This window comes from Zeus faber (genome assembly GCF_960531495.2).
Source record: "Zeus faber genome assembly, chromosome: 22".
NCBI classification, from domain to species: Eukaryota; Metazoa; Chordata; class Actinopteri; order Zeiformes; family Zeidae; genus Zeus; species Zeus faber.
In genome coordinates this window covers 24,103,176-24,125,119 of record NC_137209.1, presented here as the reverse complement: position 1 = coordinate 24,125,119, position 21,944 = coordinate 24,103,176, and the positions used below count along the sequence as shown (strand labels likewise).

At 48.6% G+C, this 21,944-nt stretch overlaps 1 protein-coding gene and 1 pseudogene across 2 annotated transcripts in view; one reads left to right on the top strand and one right to left on the bottom strand.

Annotated features, from left to right (window-relative positions):
* LOC307247463 overlaps window positions 1-21,944 on the bottom strand; it is a 442,915-nt pseudogene that overhangs the window by 405,392 nt on the left and 15,579 nt on the right. The window lies entirely within an intron of this gene.
* Window positions 505-7,512, top strand: rps4x (ribosomal protein S4 X-linked). Its single transcript, XM_080023713.1, has 7 exons — window positions 505-563; window positions 1,444-1,521; window positions 3,382-3,562; window positions 5,764-5,861; window positions 5,936-6,107; window positions 6,393-6,550; window positions 7,371-7,512. Exons 1-7 carry the CDS (start codon window positions 561-563, stop codon window positions 7,470-7,472), a joined length of 792 nt encoding a protein of 263 aa, XP_079879839.1. The 5' UTR covers window positions 505-560; the 3' UTR covers window positions 7,473-7,512.

Here is a 21,944-nt window from a genome sequence, read left to right as displayed (position 1 = left end):
GTCTATCTGTCTGTCTGTCTGTCTGTCTGTCTGTCTGTCATCCATCTATTTTTCTGTCTGTCTGTCTGTCATCCATTTATTTTTCTGTCTGTCTGTCTATCATCCATCTATTTTTCTGTCTGTCTGTCTATCTATCTGTCTGTCTGTCTGTCAGTCTGTCTATCTGTCTGTCTGTCTGTCTGTCATCCATCTATTTTTCTGTCTGTCTGTCTGTCTATCTGTCTGTCTGTCTGTCTGTCTGTCTGTCATCCATCTATTTTTCTGTCTGTCTGTCTGTCTGTCTGTCTGTCTGTCTGTCTGTCTGTCTGTCTGTCATCCATCTATCTGTCTGTCTGTCTGTCATCCATCTATTTTTCTGTCTGTCTGTCTCTGGATTCATATTTTTCATTAATGATGTTTTTCTGGTACAAACTGAAAACCCAACCCACTGCACACTCCCAAGCCACCGCTAGAGGGCGGGTTTTCCCCGCGTCCCATTTTTTGTCCTTCGCGGTTCGCCGTAGCGGGGCTTATCTCGCAGGGCCGGAAGCGGAGGGACCCTTTTCCCCGCAGACTCCAACATGGTGAGCTGCTCCTCTGCCCCGTCCCCCTCCCAACCATCCCCGAACATCCGCGTTTACCGTCCCGGTATCACCCGTTTCAACCGTTTAATCGCAAATCGCACTTGTTAGCGGACGTTTAGAGTGTGAATTGTTAAACCAAACCCGCGGTTCGAGTTGTTTATTGACCGACAGTCCGAGCGTGTTGACCCCGCCGGAGCCATCTTCCGCGGCTAGTTAGCATCAGCTAGTTAGCTTCAGCTAGTCCCCCGCGATTCTCCGACCGCAGCCCCGAGAATATGATGCAAAGCGCGGACGGATTCAAGCTCTTACACTGGCGAAAACACGTTCTCTCCTAAATATACATTTAACCGGCTTTTTAAAATGTAAAGCAGACGTTCTGAAGCTCGTTAGCCAGCGAGGATGCTAGCTCCCATGCTAACGCTGTGGATCTGTCCCCATTCAACGATTACTCCCTGAAATTAGACCGAACTCCAGTTATCTCACATCGTGCTTTGAATATTATTATATATTATGGTAGTTTACTAAACCCGAGTACAGCTGCACGATATAATGAATAAAAAATATCATGTTTCCATTGTTTTGGCAGATACAGGATTCATGATCAGTGTGAACCATCATGTTTGCGTCACAATGTTGGATTTTCACAGAAAACACTTGTTAAAAACATGACGATGGGACATTTGAGTCTGTACCAGACAGAAATGGGTGTTTTTCTAACGCTGGGGCGTCTCTGCGGCACCACGGTGCTGTTTTATCACACGTTTAGTTTAATTACAGATCGCAGCTTGTGCGGTTTGGTTAATACTTAGATCGGTTGTTCAGCCCTGTAGCCGCCGTGTGAGTGCTGCCTTGCTCATCGGCTGCTGCCTCCTCTTCCCAGGCCCGAGGACCCAAGAAGCACCTGAAGCGCGTCGCGGCGCCCAAGCACTGGATGCTGGACAAGCTGACAGGAGTGTTCGTAAGTTGAAAAAGCCTTGATGTTTGTTCCCTCCCAAGTGGGTGAAGCGGGGACTCGCGGGGGTCGTGTCTCAATGTTGACATTGTGATACGACGCGGGATGAACACAATGTTGGTCATTAAGGAATCTGAATTATGTTCATGTCTTTCTCTGATTGTTCATGTGAGTAAAATATCGTATAAGTTTGATTTCCGTAGGTTGCTTGGTTGACTTTTGTCAGTGCAAGCTTAAATTAAACATGGAATACAAACAATCATTTCAAATCACTTTTTCTGTCTCATTATATTGTAGAAGTATCTGTAATAAGCAGGATAATGTGCAGCCAGACGCTTGTCTTCGTCCTCATAACCCCTTCGGAGAGAACCGAAGCCTGGCTGGACCTGATCCCTTCCATACATTTTAAATGTATAGGTTTATTATATTAATTGTTTCCTGTACTTGACCGGATTTCTCCTCTTCATTATTTTTCTTCATTTGAGCTATGGTTTACTTTTTGGTTATCCATTTCTAGTTGAGGTTTATGTGCTTTGAAGTTTTTTGGGGTTAGGGTTTAGAGTCTCTTGGCTGATGTTTTTTAATATATTTTTATTCTATTGCCTTATTGTTACCTAATTTGATGTGAGATGCTTGGACTCCATCATTTCAGAATCAGAAATACTTTAATGATCCCAGGGGGAAATTACTTCAATTCCATATTCCAATTCCACCTTTTTCGATTTCTGTAACAAACGTTATGGTTTCAAGATGCAGGTAAGTTTCCAATGGTCTAAGTGAATCCACTGTTTGACCACAATAAAGTGCAGTGGTACTTTGACTCAGGAGTGTAATTGGTTCCGTGACAGGGCTCGTAATTCAATCTATCTATAGCAAATCGATTTTCCGCACTGAAATGAATTCAGGTGCCATTCATCCGTTCAGCCCCAAAAAAACACCCACTTTTTTCAATGTGTTTTTTAAATCTGAAAAATGTATTTATAAATAACCAATATAGTATTAAAACATAATAAAAGAGAATGTAAAGAAATAACTGGTTTTATAAAGTGTATTTACCGTTGAGATCAGACTACTTGGACGAACGGAAGATGCTGGTGGAGGAGATAGGCGGAGGAGGGTGGAGGAGTTGGTTTAGTTGCATGTTATTGCTGAACTTAATCACTACTATTTATTTATTTTTCACTTCACTTTCGTTTAACTTAAAAAAATTGCCAATTCCATCACACACACACACACACACCCTGCTCATGTTTTTCTATGATGTCATGCTTTAATTCAATGACATCATCCGCTTCTTCTTCTCAGCACTAAGGACCCATGGTTAGAAAAAAAATTGTCATAATAACTGCACAAACCACAAAAGAGAAGCTTTCACGCTCAGGTCAACACGTGAAGCGAAGGAGTGAGACGCGGGATGTGGCCGCGTTGGCTGGCCACGCCCACTAGCGGTGGCACCTGAAGCGCGCTCCTCATAACTCACATTCTTGCTCGCAAATGAATACAAAAACCCACCGTCTTGTAGCTGGTAAAGCTGGTATGTTAGTGCCCTTGTAAATCAAGGTGCCACTGTTATGCTGCATCTGCAACATCTGATCCAACAGAATGTAGTTGGAATAGACCTGACGTTATTTCAGTTTATAATCTAAATATATATTGATTGTATTTATGTTTGGTCGTCATCATTAGGTTTCGTGTATTTTATTGTGTAAAGTTATTTGTTGGCTTCACTCATATTTTTCCTTTATTTTAAATGCATTGCTTTATTGTTTTCACTGAGCTGTTGAGACAGCGGGGATATATGAAGATTCCTCATTATTATTATTATTATTATTATTATGTATTGATGGTGTTCCCATCCTCCCCCAGGCTCCCCGCCCTTCCACTGGTCCCCACAAGCTGAGGGAGTGCCTGCCCCTCATCATCTTCCTGAGGAACCGTCTCAAGTACGCCCTGACCGGGGATGAGGTCAAGAAGATCTGCATGCAGAGGTTCATCAAGATCGACGGCAAGGTCCGCACCGACATCACCTACCCCACCGGATTCATGGGTGAGCGTCTCAACAACACCTCATTAGATGTCGCTGACTGGTGGACTGACTGCTGCAGTACGGTGTGGTTCTGTTTCACAGAGAAGCCAAAACACCAACCAAACACTGAAGGAAATGAATATGATGAAAAACACAGCTGCAGGGTGTGGGCGGCTCCCACATTTGTATTAGAGATGTGTGTGTGTGTGTGTGTGTGTGTGTATATATATATATATATGTATATCTATTTATGTGTGCATGTATGTGTGTATATATATATATATATATATATATAAAAAATACACAGTGCACCATAAGTTTGCCTTTAATATCTCCATTTAGAAGCTGTGGAAATTGACAAGTTTATTTTCTGTGGAAAAAAAACCTGTCGTGCTTCTGGGGTTCGGGCTGGGCTTTCATCGTTACCATTCTCAATTGAAAAGTTGCTTCTATAATATATTTATTGATTTAGACGACCCTAAAATACATTTGTACACAGACCTGAGGAAGTGACAGACATCAGTGTGATCAATGTCAAGCTGCCTTTTGTATCTGAGGCACGACCCTTCAGTGCTGCTCTGCGGTCGGTTCGATGCCCAGCACCTCTATGACATGTTTAGAATCCAGATCAGTCACGAGGAGCGATGATGAAACAAAGAAGGTGAACAGAATGATCTCTTCTAAGAAGTTCTGAGCTCCAACGTCAACTTTCTATCTATAATATGATTCATATTTATATCATATGACTAGTATCATCTATATGATTGATATGACTAGTATCTATGTCTATATAATGACTCATTTCATCATATATTATGACATTGACTTTCAAGCTTATTTTGCCTGAAGCCACCGCAGAGAAACTGCTCCACTGTTCAGATAATGAATCATCTGGTTTTGATTCTGGGATGTGCCGTTGATTGTAGTTGACAAGTACAAATAATTGTGATTAAAGGTAAATGATTGATTTGTCAGGCGCGTCACAGCTGTGACCAGTGTGACAACAGGTTTTATGTAGAAGAGCTTCAACTCGCCTGCACCGTCAATTTAAGAAGCCTGAAATGCACCATCATGTGGCTGAAAATCCACCATAAATATCAATTAAAACATGCAAGTGATGGTGGAATGTAAAGGGTATTATGAAAATGATGTCGTCATGGTAACTGCTCTGCAGGGATGTCCAGGTGAAGCTGGAAGGTGGTAAAGTTAGAATGATAATGATGTCACACCAGAGCACAAACATCCTGATGTTGCGTTGAAAAAAGAATCCGTTTCATCATCTTTTTAAACCCCTCCTTCATCCCTGGGGTTTGGAATTCAAAAACCTTGAACAGATGACCAAGAGAAGGACACGCCTTCTTCCACCCCAGGGACCTTGAGGAACCTGCCAGGCAGCGGATGTTGGATTTGATCAGATCTGGTCTCTAGGTCTGATCTGAGATCAGTGTTTTAATTGATGACGTGATGGAGACTCGATTGTAGGCGGAACTGATGGAGAAACAAGAATCCAGGAAGTCATTCCAGGACCTGGCGGTGCTGACGTCGGAACATTAAGTCTGACTTATCATTTTTATGGCAGGACCCGTGGAGGTCCCCGGGCCACGCTTTGAGCACCACGGTGAACGTCTGAAAGCTTCAAACAAAACCTTCACATCAAAGTATAACAATTACTAATAATTATTATTTAAAATCTTAATGGAGAAGAAAACGCTTGTTCCTTATTCTGCATGGATGTCAACACCGGAGGAATATATTGGCTTCCTGTCGCGCGCGAAAGGGTGTAGTTTGATTTTCAAATCTGCACCGTCGGAGTACAGAGAAGTCATGGGAGGGATGTAGCTCCTCCGCCTCATGTCACACCCAGTCAGCTCCGTCCACACTTCGCCGCCTCGTGGAGGTGGTTTCATTTGCAGAACCGGAGGAAGCCCGGACCAGGGTGACCTTGGACGGTTGATGCCCAGGCTGGTGCTGCACCTTGATGGAGGCATCGTGAGGAATGTAAGGTTGATGTGGTTGTTGCTTAGGAACCTGGATCTTCAGGTCGAACCAGGACGCTTCTCCTGGAGCAGCCGCCTGTGAACACCTCGATGTCACTACAACCATACGCTGAAGCGCAGGTGTCAGGTGGTGCTTGTACCTGCAGGGCGTGGTTTGATCTGGCGGTATGATGCGTTTTAAGGTGGTGGCGCTGCGTTCACAGATTGTTTCTTGTCCTCCTCCAGATGTGATCAGCATTGAGAAGACGGGCGAGCACTTCCGTCTGATCTACGACGTGAAGGGACGCTTCACCGTCCACCGCATCACCGCCGAGGAGGCCAAGGTGGGGCCGGGCACCTCCGCTTTGAAACCCCACTCCGCTGGGATCCGCTTCTTACCCTTCCTCCTCTTCCTCAGTACAAGCTCTGCAAGGTGAAGAAGATCCTGGTGGGCACCAAGGGCGTGCCCCACCTGGTGACCCACGATGCCCGCACCATCCGCTACCCTGACCCCCTGATCAAGGTGAACGACACGGTGCGCATCGACCTGGAGAGCGGCAAGATCACCGAGTTCATCAAGTTCGACACCGGTACAGGAAGCACTTTAACCTCCTTCACGTATTTGATGTCACAGTGACGCCCAATCAAAGTGTCTGAAGAACAGTTACTGACGGAAGGAAAGTTGACAATACTTAGAGGAAATGGCTTTCAATCAAAAACAATGATGAGTTTGGTAAAATGTGATATTTATATTTGAACTTATTTACCTTTATAGAAGTTATGACTCTCGAATGATGATTCATCATTTATTTTCTAGTATTTCACAGAGGTTATGTCTGAACTCCCCTCCTCCTCCATCTCCTTCTCCTCCTCAGGTAACATGTGCATGGTGACGGGTGGTGCTAACTTGGGTCGTATCGGTGTGATCACCAACCGGGAGCGTCACCCCGGGTCGTTTGACGTGGTGCACGTCAAGGACAGCACCGGCAACAGCTTCGCCACCAGGCTGTCCAACATCTTCGTCATCGGCAAAGTATTTACCTACGACACCGTCTTAGTGCTCCTTTAAAATAACAGCCGCACTGGCACCGTCACTCCACCCCAACGCCTGTTGGTGCACTGTCACTGTGCGTTGGGCGTAGCTTTACAGCACCACCTTAGTGTCCTGATGTCTGGCTCTGGTAATCAGCAGTTCTCTTCCTGGTTAAAGGAATTGTCTGCTAATGGTGATAGAAAACATAGCCTCCGTCAGGGAGGTGGAGCTGCACAGGGGTGTTTTTCCGCCCAGCACATCTGGTACCTTGCGCCGGTACCGGGGGCCCCTCCCCTCTGTTGACGGGGTGCAGGGGCCGCTGTGTCCTACGTCAACATTATATCTGCCTTTGTGACGTAGAATTATAGTGAAACGTGGTTGATAACGTTGATGTTTGTCCAGTAAAATAAATTCAGGCACCGGGCGGAGTTTTGCAACACTGGTGTAAACTGTCTAAAGAGAACCAAAGGTGACGTAGTTCTGCTTCACCAACTCAGTGATAAGAATGTATGAATTAAATGTTGAAGTGATGTAGTTCTGCTTCACCCCCAACTCAATGATAAATGTATGAATTAAATGATCTGAGCTCCTTGTATCAGCTGTAAACATTAATCATAGTGACGGTGCAGTGGGATGGGCGTAGAACAAACTGGTATCACCATGGTAACCAGTGTTTTTAACCAGGGTCTTATGTCGTTCAAATCCATTGAAATAATCAGAAGAAATTAAAATAAAACAGTCTCACCTGTGGTCTCACCTGTGGTCTCACCTTTGGTCTCACCTGTGGTCTCACCTGTGGTGTTGTGTGCTTGTGTTGCAGCTCAACAAGCCGTGGGTCTCACTGCCTCGAGGGAAGGGAATCCGTCTCACCATCGCAGAGGAGAGAGACAAGCGGCTGGCGGCCAAACAGGGCAGCAGCTAAAACACAACCTTGAAATAAAGTGTTTAGTACAAAGTACAAAGTGTGTGTGTGTGACACTTAACAAACATCAACTTCTATTACACCACCATCCTGGAACAGGTCCTGGAGCAGGTCCTTAAAAACAGTCTCAAGCTTTCCAAATCCATCGTCATCAAAAAAGACTTGGATGTATTTTATGTCTTAATCAGTGACAGCAGCCTTTCAGTGACAGCAGCCTTTCAGTGACCAGCAGCCTTTCAGTGACAGCAGCCTTTCAGTGACCAACAGCCTTTCAGTGACAACAGCCTTTCAGTGACAACAGCCTTTCAGTGACAACAGCCTTTCAGTGACAACAGCCTTTCAGTGACAGCAGCCTTTCAGTGACAGCAGCCTTTCAGTGACAGCAGCCTTTCAGTGACCAGCAGCCTTTCAGTGACAGCAGCCTTTCAGTGACCAGCAGCCTTTCAGTGACCAGCAGCCTTTCAGTGACAGCAGCCTTTCAGTGACAGCAGCCTTTCAGTGACAGCAGCCTTTCAGTGACCAGCAGCCTTTCAGTGACCAGCAGCCTTTCAGTGACAACAGCCTTTCAGTGACAACAGCCTTTCAGTGACAACAGCCTTTCAGTGACAGCAGCCTTTCAGTGACAGTAGCCTTTCAGTGACAGCAGCCTTTCAGTGACAGCAGCCTTTCAGTGACAGCAGCCTTTCAGTGACCAGCAGCCTTTCAGTGACAGCAGCCTTTCAGTGACCAGCAGCCTTTCAGTGACAGCAGCCTTTCAGTGACCAGCAGCCTTTCAGTGACAGCAGCCTTTCAGTGACAGCAGCCTTTCAGTGACCAGCAGCCTTTCAGTGACCAGCAGCCTTTCAGTGACAGCAGCCTTTCAGTGACCAGCAGCCTTTCAGTGACCAGCAGCCTTTCAGTGACCAGCAGCCTTTCAGTGACCAGCAGCCTTTCAGTGACAGCAGCTTTAAAATCAGGGATCAGCCTTTAAAAGTGAAACCAAGTTAAACAGTCTCGGCCGGTTCAGCCTGCAGCTCTGATATAATTATGGGATGCCTAGCTGTGTGGACTGGCTTGCCCCGTAGAGAGACGCAACACAGGTCGTGGTGGGGTCCGCCACAAGCAACCTCTAAAAAATGGGGCTTGAAAAAAATCCTTAAAATAACTTGTTTCCCAACAAAACATCACTGATCTGCTTTGATTTACAGAGTGAAATGTTGATCGTCCTCAGCTTTACATTTAAAGGGGCCAGGAGCCACCAACACTATTGTTTGGAGAAGCATGAGGCCCTCAATACCACACCGCTTGAGGCCCTCGGTACCACACCATGAGGCCCTCTGTACCACACCATGAGGCCCTCTGTACCACACCATGAGGCCCTCGGTACCACACCATGAGGCCCTCGGTATGACACCATGAGGCCCTCAATACCACACCGCTTGAGGCCCTCGGTATGACACCATGAGGCCCTCAATACCACACCGCTTGAGGCCCTCGGTACCACACCATGAGGCCCTCGGTACCACACCGCATGAGGCCCTCGGTACCACACCATGAGGCCCTCGGTACCATACAATGAGGCCCTCGGTACCACACCATGAGGCCATCGGTACCACACCATGAGGCCATCGGTACCACACCATGAGGCCCTCGGTACCACACCATGAGGCCATCGGTACCACACCATGAGGCCATCGGTACCACACCATGAGGCCCTCGGTACCACACCGCATGAGGCCCTCGGTACCACACCATGAGGCCCTCGGTACCATACAATGAGGCCCTCGGTACCACACCATGAGGCCATCGGTACCACACCATGAGGCCCTCGGTACCACACCATGAGGCCCTCGGTACCACACCGCATGAGGCCCTCGGTACCACACCATGAGGCCCTCGGTACCACACCATGAGGCCCTCGGTACCACACCATGAGGCCATCGGTACCACACCATGAGGCCATCGGTACCACACCATGAGGCCATCGGTACCACACCATGAGGCCCTCGGTACCACACCATGAGGCCCTCGGTATGACACCATGAGGCCCTCAATACCACACCGCTTGAGGCCCTCGGTATGACACCATGAGGCCCTCAATACCACACCGCTTGAGGCCCTCGGTACCACACCATGAGGCCCTCGGTACCACACCGCATGAGGCCCTCGGTACCACACCATGAGGCCCTCGGTACCACACCGCATGAGGCCCTCGGTACCACACCATGAGGCCCTCGGTACCATACAATGAGGCCCTCGGTACCACACCATGAGGCCATCGGTACCACACCATGAGGCCATCGGTACCACACCATGAGGCCCTCGGTACCACACCGCATGAGGCCCTCGGTACCACACCATGAGGCCCTCGGTACCACACCATGAGGCCCTCGGTACCACACCATGAGGCCCTCGGTATGACACCATGAGGCCCTCAATACCACACCGCTTGAGGCCCTCGGTATGACACCATGAGGCCCTCAATACCACACCGCTTGAGGCCCTCGGTACCACACCATGAGGCCCTCGGTACCACACCGCATGAGGCCCTCGGTACCACACCATGAGGCCCTCGGTACCATACAATGAGGCCCTCGGTACCACACCATGAGGCCATCGGTACCACACCATGAGGCCCTCGGTACCACACCATGAGGCCATCGGTACCACACCATGAGGCCCTCGGTACCACACCATGAGGCCCTCGGTACCACACCATGAGGCCATCGGTACCACACCATGAGGCCCTCGGTACCACACCATGAGGCCCTCGGTACCACACCATGAGGCCCTCGGTACCACACCATGAGGCCCTCGGTACCACACCATGAGGCCCTCGGTACCACACCGCATGAGGCCCTCGGTACCACACCGCATGAGGCCATCGGTACCACACCATGAGGCCATCGGTACGACAACGCTCTCTCCTTTTGGTCCAGAACCAAATGAATTAGTATTTTTCCAGGTATAATAAACAGCCTCGGATGTGTTCATCATGTTGTTGATGAAAACAAAAGGTGCTTTGGGTTTGAATCTCATTCTGTAGGAAACACTGAACCTGGATGTAGGGTCCACCACATGAATATGCTAATGAGCTGATGGACTTCACAGATTATGCAAATCAATCTGTTAAATTGCATAACCACGGTCAATGAATTGAACTCCTCCTCAATCCCGTCTTCCACTTTTCCGTCCGTCATCCCTTGGTCCATCCATCTGTTTTTACTCCACCCTAATCCCTCTTTCTCTCTCAGGACCACCCGCTGACTCCGCCTCTTGTCATCCATCCATCACTCCCTCCTTCCTCTCTTTCCTCACTATCTCTCCCTCCCTCTCTTTTTTGTCTCCATCACTCTGTCTCCCTCTTGATGTGACTCCCCTGGTCATCCCTTCATCTCCACCTCACCCTGTTTCTATATTTGGACTGCAGTACGTTCCCCTCTTTTTTTCTACCTCCCGTCCTCCCACTTTCCATCTCTAGCCTCCTATCTTCTCTCCCTCTTCCCACTTTCTCATCCTCTTTCCCACAATGCTTTGCTCCTGCAGTCTTTCCACATCCCTCGCTCTGTCGCACTCTATACACAATATATACGTTACATGTACACATGCATTAATCTGTTTGTTTTGTTTAATAATAGATTTTCGATGGTGAATTATCAATTCAGTATGAATTCAAATGGTTTTATTAACATGGAAAACATGTTTACATTGTGAAAACAAAAAGTACAACAGACAAATGTAAATGTTGCAGCTATATTCTAGATACATTAAACAGGCTGAAGAGAAGATAAAAATAGAAATTAACATTGCTGTTAGAAATTCTCCATGATCTCCCGCCCTCCCTCTCTTTCCAGCTCTCCTCTCCCTCCCTCCTCCCTCGCTCTGTGTGTTCTGACTTCAGTTCTGGTCCATATGGCGACTGCTGGGCCTCCGCCTGCTCCGCTCCACGGAAACCTGGCCTGAGAGTGTGTGTGTGTGGGGGGGGGGGGGGGGGAGAGGGATCGCCAGCGCTCCTCTCTGCAGTGACCTGGCTCTCAAATCTCACCTCCACACATCCAACGCATTCCACAACAACACACACCACGGGAGAGTGTGTGTGTGTGCGCAGTCATATGCTGTGTTTGGCGGGACGCGACAGGAACAGGAAGTGACGTCATGACATAAGGACGCAGCGTTGTCTGCCTGAAAGATGGTGACATAAATGGTTAAAAACTCCATGAAATCTATTTGAATATAAATCAATGTGTGAACTGTAAAATCCATACTGATCCCCTTCTGGGACGGGTGGAGGGGTTTGTGTGTCCTCTGCTGACTCCGCCCACGACAGGTTCAGCAAACCCTCATCGGGAGATGTTTGGGGGAACCGGGCGGGGCAGGCAGGGGCGGGGCCAGCCTGAAGAAGTGCCGTGATGCCGCCACCTGCTGGGTCCACCGCCCTCCAGGAGAACCACGGGGGTCCGGGTCCGGCTCCGGGTGGGTCCCGCAGAGTGGGTCCGGGACTGGAAAATGACATCCGTCACGTGGGGCGCCGCCTCTTGGGTGGGGGAGGAGACTGGGCTTGTTGCCCCTTGGGTGGGGGAGGAGGCGCTGGAACCAAACTCCTCGGTCGGGGTTGGACCCGGTTTAGAGTACAATGCCACCTTCTTGGGGCCAGTAGGGGGCGGTGGAGGAAAGAACACCGCCCAGTGACGTAGTTCCACTGGGGGACGGCAACGGCCACCCGGAGGGGCGTGACTGGGAGGAACGCCCCAATCAGAACCCTGTTCCACCACCAGCGGGCTCCCAAGTGAACCCTCCTTAGGGTCAAAGGTCAATGATCAACTTTATTGTTGGTGGGAATGGGGGGAGGTGCATTGGAGATTAGGGGAGGGGCCTCGGAGGGATCCTTCTCAGGACGAAGGCTGAGGATGGATGGATACGAGAGAGAGATGGAAAGAAGAGAAAGAATAGAAAGATGGAAACAATGAACTCAGTCATCTTGGTGGAAGCAGCTGTTTCTAATCAATATCTACCATGTGATTGAACGTCTGACTGGACGAGAGAATCATCCCTCTCTTCTTGTCCTCCATCCTACAGGAAGTCCTCCCTCTCTTCTTGTCCTCCATCCTACAGGAAGTCCTCCCTCTCTTCTTGTCCTCCATCCTACAGATAGTCCTCCCTCTCTTCTTGTCCTCCATCCTACAGGAAGTCCTCCCTCTCTTCTTGTCCTCCATCCTACAGATAGTCCTCCCTCTCTTCTTGTCCTCCATCCTTCAGGAAGTCCTTCTCTTCTTGTCCTCCATCCTACAGGAAGTCCTCCCTCTGTTCTTGTCCTCCATCCTACAGGAAGTCCTCCCTCTCTTCTTGTCCTCCATCCAAAAGGAAGTCCTCCCTCTCTTCTTGTCCTCCATCCTAAAGGAAGTCCTCCCTCTCTTCTTGTCCTCCATCCTACAGGAAGTCCTCCCTCTCTTCTTGTCCTCCATCCTACAGGAAGTCCTTCTCTTCTTGTCCTCCATCCTACAGGAAGTCCTCCCTCTCTTCTTGTCCTCCATCCTACAGATAGTCCTCCCTCTCTTCTTGTCCTCCATCCTTCAGGAAGTCCTTCTCTTCTTGTCCTCCATCCTAAAGGAAGTCCTCCCTCTCTTCTTGTCCTCCATCCTACAGGAAGTCCTTCTCTTCTTGTCCTCCATCCTACAGGAAGTCCTCCCTCTCTTCTTGTCCTCCATCCTACAGGAAGTCCTCCCTCTCTTCTTGTCCTCCATCCTACAGGAAGTCCTCCCTCTTCTTGTCCTCCATCCAAAAGAAAGTCCTCCCTCTCTTCTTGTCCTCCATCCTACAGGAAGTCCTCCCTCTCTTCTTGTCCTCCATCCTTCAGGAAGTCCTCCCTCTCTTCTTGTCCTCCATCCTACAGGAAGTCCTCCCTCTCTTCTTGTCCTCCATCCTACAGGAAGTCCTCCTTCTCTTCTTGTCTTCCACCCTACAGGAAGTCCTCCCTCTCTTCTTGTCCTCCATCCTTCAGGAAGTCCTCCCTCTCTTCTTGTCCTCCATCCTTCAGGAAGTCCTCCCTCTCTTCTTGTCCTCCATCCTACAGGAAGTCCTCCCTCTCTTCTTGTCCTCCATCCTTCAGGAAGTCCTCCTTCTCTTCTTGTCCTCCATCCTAGAGGAAGTCCTCCCTCTCTTCTTGTCCTCCATCCTACAGGAAGTCCTCCCTCTCTTCTTGTCCTCCATCCTACAGGAAGTCCTCCATCCTTCAGGAAAGCCTCCTTCTCTTCTTGTCCTCCATCCTACAGGAAGTCCTCCTTCTCTTCTTGTCCTCCATCCTTCAGGAAGTCCTCCCTCTCTTCTTGTCCTCCATCCTTCAGGAAGTCCTCCTTCTCTTCTTGTCTTCCATCCTACAGGAAGCCTCCCTCTCTTCTTGTCCTCCATCCTAGAGGAAGTCTCCCTCTCTTCTTGTCCTCCATCCTACAGGAAGTCCTCCTTCTCTTCTTGTCCTCCATCCTTCAGGAAGTCCTCCCTCTCTTCTTGTCCTCCATCCTACAGGAAGTCCTCCCTCTCTTCTTGTCCTCCATCCTTCAGGAAGTCCTCCTTCTCTTCTTGTCTTCCATCCTACAGGAAGCCTCCCTCTCTTCTTGTCCTCCATCCTACAGGAAGCCTCCCTCTCTTCTTGTCCTCCATCCTACAGGAAGTCTCCCTCTCTTCTTGTCCTCCATCCTACAGGAAGTCCTCCATCCTTCAGGAAATCCTCCTTCTCTTCTTGTCCTCCAGTTACTCATGAAGACCTGAACCTCTCATCACTCATAACAGCGCTGCTCGCTGATTGGCCGACGAGCTGTTCAAACAACTTGATCAATTAGCTCATTGATCACTAATTTGCCGACTAATTGATTGGTTGGATCGGTGACCGATTGACCTGTGATTGGCCGCTGATGTTGTTATTTTTGCGTCGCTACGACAACCACATGCATGATGTCATGAAGCTCTCTGCACTCTCTCTCCCCCTCCTCCTTCTTCTTCTCCCTCTGGATCTATCTATCTTCCCCCCCTTCTTGCACTCGTCGACATAGTTTTTTCCGTGCACACACACACACACACACACACACACACACACGAAAGCTCCGCCTCCCATACGTTTCTCATGTTTATGTTTTCAATTGTGTCAATAAAAGGCAGTTTATGTTTCTCTCTCTCTCTCTCTCCCTCCTCCCATCCCCCTCTCTCCATTCGAGTGCGACAGGCTGCATGAACAAAAACATGTAGGTGAGCCAAGTTCAGTGTTGGGCGGGGTCGCTGGGGGGTGCTGGGGGGGTTTCTGGGACCAGATGTGCTTTCGGGGGCTGGAGGAGGGTCCAGGAGCCCCCGGCGGAGGGGGGGGGGGGGGGGGGGCACTCCGACGTGTAGTGGAAGAGCAGGGAAAAGAGAGAAAGAGAGGAAGAATGTGCAGAATATGCTTCGGGGAGTTCCCGCTGAAAGGATCAGAGACACGCCTTTCTTATTCTCAATCAACTCGTTCTATGGTTCCTTCTCTGTGAAAAGAAGTTTAAAGTTGAAAAACACCTTGTGACGAGCCGTCGTCTCCGCCCTCCACCGCTCGCTCCGTTCATACGACTCCTTCCGGCTTCACCTCCGTCGGTGAAAGTTCCCGAACGACGAGAGTCGACTCTGAGTCGGGAAGGAAACTCTGGCGGGGATCGTTTTCGATCAAAGGGTCCATTACATGGAGCACATGGTCTTCAGAGCGGGCGGTGCCGCAAGGACAAGCCGGGCGTGGCGTCGGGCGTGGCGTCGGGCGTGGCGTCGTCGTGCTTCTGGCTGCAGCCGCCAAAGTCACCAACTCAATGACTCTTTCAGCGTGGAGACGGCAGAGTCTTGTGTTCACCACCCACGAGGCGCTCCCTCAGCCTCACTCAGTGGCTTCTTCACCAACGCACCGCGGTCGATAACCACGGCAACTAAAAGATTTTAAAAAGCTTTTTGAGGAGGAGGATGTGAACGGAGGGAGCGTTAGGAGGGCGTGGCCCAGCGGGGGAAAACCAAACAAAACACAACAGCTGATTCAAATCTCTGATGATTAGTGACAACCAGGAGAAGACGTTGAGATGAAGGTTGGAAGGAAGCAGATCAGGGAAGAAAGAGAGAAAGAAAGAGAGAAAGAAAGAAAGAGAGAAAGAAAGCTGACCGTCCATCTGAGATGGAGAGGTGGAGGAGGTGAAGCAGGTTTATCTGCACACACAGTCACGGGTTCCTATGGAGGGGTCCAGACGGAGGTCTGCAGGGTTCTGTGGAGTGGTCCAGGTGGAGGTCTCCAGGTTCTGTGGAGGGGTCTGGGTGGAGGTCTCTAGGTTCTGTCTAGGGGTCCAGGTGGAGGTCTGCAGGTTCTGTGGCGGGGTCCGGGTGGAGGTCTTCAGGTTCTGTGGAGGGGTCCAGGTGGTGATCTTCAGGTTCCTATGCAGGTGTCCAGGTGGAGGTCTTTGGGTTCTGTGGAGGGGTCCAGGTGGAGGTCTGGAGGTTCTATGGAGGGGTCCAGGTGGAGGTCTTCAGGTTCCTATGAAGTGGTCCAGGTGGAGGTGTTCAGGTTCTTATGGAGGGGTCCAGATGGAAGGTTTCAGGTTCTGTGGAGGGGTCCGGGTGGAGGTCTTCAGGTTCCTACGGAGGGGTCCAGGTGGAGGTCTTCAGGTTCCTACGGAGGGGTCCAGGTGGAGGTCTTCAGGTTCCTACACAGGGGTCCAGGTGGAGGTCTTCAGGTTCCTATGGAGTGGTCCAGGTGGAAGTCTTCAGGTTCTGTGGAGGGGTCCGGGTGGAGGTCTTCAGGTTCTGTGGAGGGGTCCAGGTGTAGGTCTGCAGGTTCCTATGGAGGGGTCCAGGTGGAGGTCTTCAGGTTCCTATGGAGGTGTCCAGGTGAAGGTCTTCGGGTTCCTATGGAGGTGTCCAGGTGGAGGTCTTTTGGTTCTGTGGAGGGGTCCAGGTGGAGGTCTGTAGGTTCTGTGGAGGGGTCTGGGTGGAGGTCTTCAGGTTCTGTGAAGGAGTCCAGGTGTAGGTCTCCAGGTTCTGTGGAGGGATCCGGGTGGAGGTCTTCAGGTTCCTATGGAGGGGTCCGGGTGGAGGTCTTCAGGTTCCTATGGAGGTGTCCAGGTGGAGGTCTTCGGGTTCCTATGGAGGTGTCCAGGTGGAGGTCTTTGGGTTCTGTGGAGGGGTCCAGGTGGAGATTGTCATCCTGGAAGCCCTGCTTTGTGATGTCCGGGTGATGGAGCGTCATCGTTACGGGAGGGTGATGGAGGCTACTTCCTGTTATTAACGGAGTCCTCCATTGTAGATTCTCAGCAGCGCCACTGGCTAGCATTAGCATTATCATTTGGGTGGAGCGATGGGAGGAAGCGGTCGTTACTCAGAAGTAACTGAGCGCTGGTCCATCGACCAATCACAGTCCTTTTTTCCACAGCGCTGCTGGTGGCGGACCACGCCACGGACCCCGCCCCCAGCAGCAGAAGCAGACGCTCAGAATATTGTTTATTATTCTTTTTAATCTATTTTATATTTTGTTTATTTGAAGTGAGAAATGTTACGTTTACGCAAACGGAAAATAAATAATAAAAATATCCTAAAAATAAAACATGAAAAGTGTAAATGTTGAAACATTGTAAATGTTGCTGCTAAAATATAAAAAATAGAAAAGACAAATGAAAAATGTAAACATGTTCATCCTCCTGTCTGTCTTTGTGTCTGTCTCTCTCTCTCTCTCCTCCTGTCTGTCTCTCTCTCTCTCCTCCTGTCTGTCCTTGTGTCTGTCTCTCTCTCTCTCCTCCTGTCTGTCTCTCTCTCTCTCCTCCTGTCTGTCTTTGTGTCTGTCTCTCTCTCCTCCTGTCTGTCTCTCTCCTCCTGTCTGTCTCTCTCTCTCTCTCTCTCCTCCTGTCTGTCTTTCTCTCTCCTCCTGTCTGTCTTTGAGTCTGTCTCTCTCTCTCCGCCTGTCTGTCTCTCTCTCTCTCTCTCTCTCCTCCTGTCTGTCTCTCCATCCAGGTTCTTTTGGGTTTTTTTTTTTGGGGGGGGGGGGGGGGGGGGGGGGGGGTGGAGGGGGGAGGAAACCACCGGACTGTTGCGCGCACGACGCGGCTCTTGTTCCGCTCTGCGACTTGCGACGCGACTTGCGACGCGACTTGCGACGCGAGCCTCCGCGTCCCCGCGACCCGTCCGTCCCCCGGGCCCCGTGGAACGGATCCCCACGCGGCTCCGGTTCTGGATTAATCACGAAAGGATCCAACTCAGGAGTTTTGTTTTCGGGGCGTCATGCCGTTCCACAAGCGCGCGGTCCTTCCCAGGGACCTGTGCAGGCTCGACGCCCGGGCGCACGGACCGGGACCGGGACCGGGACCCGGACCCGGACCCGGACCGGGGCAGGGGTTCGTGGACCTTGTGGACGTGTGCGGCGCGGCGCTGTGCGCGCTGCTCCGCCAGCTGTCCGACCTGTCGCGCCACTCCGCGGGGCTCCTGACCGAGCTGCACCGGGACCTGGCCGCCGCGGGACGCCGCTCCGGGGCCCTGGAGCGCAGGGTGGTCCAACTGCAGGGGCGCGTCGCGGAGCGGGTCCGCGGAGTTCCTCCAAGAAGTAAGAACACACACACACACACACACACACACACACACACACACACACACACACACACACACACACACACACACACACACACACACACACACACACACACACACACACACACACACACACACACAGGTCCTGTTCCACTGGAGAGAGAGTGTGTGTGTGTGTGTGTGTGTGTGTGTGTGTGTGTGTTGTCTCCCTGTCACACTGTGTCTGTGTTTTTTTCAACGCGTGTTTTTGGGGACATTCTTCCCACGCTACGGAAACTGGAAGTCGGGGGCTTAGGAGTGTGAAGGAGGGTCCGAAGCGGCTCGTATGATGATACATGATACATATTTCATCAAGATCACATTTAACATTGACTTCTCGTGTGTTTTGATGCTGGTCCAGCAGGCAGGAGCAACTTTGATCTCTTGAGGAATTTACATTACATTGATCAGACGCTTTTATCCAAAGCCACTTACAATCATTCAAACAGCGACGGACGCAGCCATCAGGAGCAATGAGGGGTTAAGTGTCTTGCTCAAGGACACTACAGCATGTTAGCAGGAGGAGCCTGGGATCCAACCAGCAACCTTTAGATGACTAGACCACCAGCTCTACCTCCTGAGATACCATCCCCTGAAAGTCTTTACACAATCTGCTGACGGTGGAAACACCCCCATAGAGATCAATAAATATTTAAAATAGATGTTTTGACAGAATGTACAGTAGCTTGACCCTGACCTTTCAATATTCATATTTTAAAAACACATAATCCATACGTCAGGAATTATACATTACATAATTTGTGCGTGTGTGTAGATACTTATTGATTATCTACTTCTGAGGCACCGGCCTACATGTACAGTAAACACACACACACACACACACACACACACACACACGTGGGTGAGTTTCCTTTTGCTAAAGTAAACTAGAGGCAGCATTTCACTTTATCTGTTTTCCTGTCTCTCCCTCTCTGTCTCTCTCTCTGTCTCTTTCAGTCTTTACTTTGATTCTGTTCATGTATACCCACTAGAAACACACAGTGATCTCTCTCTCTCTCTCTCTCTCTCTGTCTCTCTCTCTCTCCCCATCTGGTCTGTGTTTAGAAGGAGTAAGGGCTTCAACTCTTATCCCACACACACACGGCGTGTTTTTCTCGTTTGCTCATTCTCACAATTTCGTGCAACAACGTTAAACTCACGTTGAAAAAGGTGGATGGGTAAAAAGATGTGCGTAGAAAAACTCCCATCATGCATCTGTTCACACAGTCTTATTGGACTTATTGGTGAACAATCAGCTGTTGTTTGGGGCGCCGATGCCGCAGGGTCAGAGGTGGAAACGTCCCATTGTCCGGTTGGCAACACGAGGCGTTTCCATGGCGACGCGACGCAGCGAGCGAGGGAATAAAACCCCCGAAAAGGAAAGGAGAGAAAGTGGAATTCTGCCGTGGCCGTTATTAATGATGTCATGGCCCGATGGCGCTGATTTGAGCCCATCGCAGCCATTTCACGACAACAACGATGAATTATTCAACAGATTGAAACGGCTTGAAATAAAATATGAATGATCTGAATTTACATCAGTTGAAGAGTAACTTTCTACCATGTTTTGAGTTGAAGTTTGACTAAATGTCTCTTATGCAACAGGGAGACGTGGTATTACTGTTATTACACTGACAGTGTATTAACAGTGTATTAATAGTGTATTAACAGTGTATTAACAGTGTAATAACAGTTCCACTACACAGTTACTCACTGTTACGACAAAGTAAATACACTGTGAATACACTGTTAATACACTGTTAATACACTGTATTATACTGTTATTATACTGTTATTATACTGTTATTATACTGTTAATACACTGTTATTATACTGTTAATACACTGTTAATACACTGTCAATACACTGTTATACTGTTATTATACTGTTATTATACTGTTAATATACTTTTATTGTACTGTTTAAGACATCATTAGTACACTGTCATTAGCATACAATGATAGTGGAATACAATGAATGAGTGAATAAATACACAATGCGATTTATTTATAGTACAATCCATTTTAATGGGAAAACAAATATAAAAAATTAAAAATACTGTCTGTCTGTCTGTCTGTCTGTCTGTCTGTCTGTCTGTCTGCCTGTCAAACTCAATCTTGTTTATTTCTCAGTTCTAAACCTGTTTGAAAAGAGTCATGAGAACAGTCACATGCAGTACAAGAACATTACAATTAAAACTCAAACGAGTCTGACAAGTTAGACCTAAAATAACACACACACACACACACACACACACAGGTTGTGTGTGTGTGTGTTTTAGCATGTTGATACTAACACACACACACACACACACACACACACACACACACACACGTACACACTGCACACACGCACGCACGCGCTCCAGTCCGGTTCTTTGTGGTTCTGTCCGTGATGTTTCTTCCCCGTTCGGGGCTCGGTTCTCCTGGCTCGCTTCCCAGTCCAAACTTGACCAGAGAGGATCATGGGAAACAGGAAGTAACTGATACGAGGAACAGGAAGTCGCTGTCAAAGTTATTGTACACGCAAGCGTGTGTGTGTGTGTGTGTATGTGTGTGTGTCACTGTAAATCGCTGGAATCCTGGATCCTGATTGGTCGACAGCAGCAACCAGCTCAGTTATTCCTCAATAATGACGTTGATCTGTTGAGAACGACTGTTGCCACGGCAACCGCTTCTCCTGGTTTCAGGTCCCTCTTATAACGATGCTCCTCCTACTACATGACATGCTAATGCTAACAAAATGACAGAAAGTACTTCATTATTCTATTACATTTTTGTTTTTACAGTAGATAGTTTATTCATATTTTCCTCAGTGAAAGCTCTTAAACTAGAAATACTATCTGTAGAACTAGACATACTAGTTATAATACCAGTCATACAACAAGTTATGATACTAGACATACTAGTTATGATACTAGTCATATGAGTTATAATACTAGACATACTAGTTATGATACTAGTCATATGAGTGATAATACTAGACATACTAGTTATGATACTAGTCATACTAGTTATGATACTAGTCATTCTAGTTATTAAACTAGATGTACTAGTTATAAAAAACAGTCCTAGTAGTTATAATACTAGCCATACTAGTCATAATGCTAGTCATATGAGTTATAATACTAGACATACTAGTCATTAAACTAGATGTACTAGTTATAAAACCTAGTAATGACTAGTAGTTACAGTACTCGTCATACTAGTTGTAGAACCCGTCTCAGAGTGTAGTCAGCCTCCTCTCTCTGACTGATCTTCAAACTCTTCTATTTGGGGCTGATTTCAGAGTGTTGATGCTTTGCCAGATCTCTCCACACCTCCACTACTCTGTTCATTATTGTATGTGTGTGTGTTTCAATGTGTGTGTGTGTGTGTGAGGGAGAGTACAAAGCTGATACAGCAGAATTGACTGCAGTTCACAGTATGGTGTGAGCCATGAGCACACACACACTGTGGTTCTGTACCTCGTGAGCATTCAGTTCCACGCTCAGAGAGAGAATAGACAGAAAGATACAGAGTGTGACTGTAAGTCATTTAGTCTGAGAGATAGAGTGGTAGTGATAGAGTGGTAGTGATAGTGAAAGAGTGATATTGAAAGAGTGGTAGTGATAGAGTGAGAGTGATAGAGGGGTTTGACAGAGTGATAATAAAGTGATAGGGTGATAGTGAGAGTGGTAGTGATAGAGTGATAGAGGGGTAGGGATTGAGTGATAGTGATAGGGTGGTAGTGATAGTGGGATAGGGATAGAGTGATAGTGATAGGGTGGTAGTGACAGAGGGATAGTGATAGAGTGGTAGTGGGATAGTGATAGAGTGAGAGTGATAGAGTAGTAGTGATAGAGTGGTAGTGAGAGGGCGTTAGTGATAGCGGGATAGTGATAGAGTGATAGAG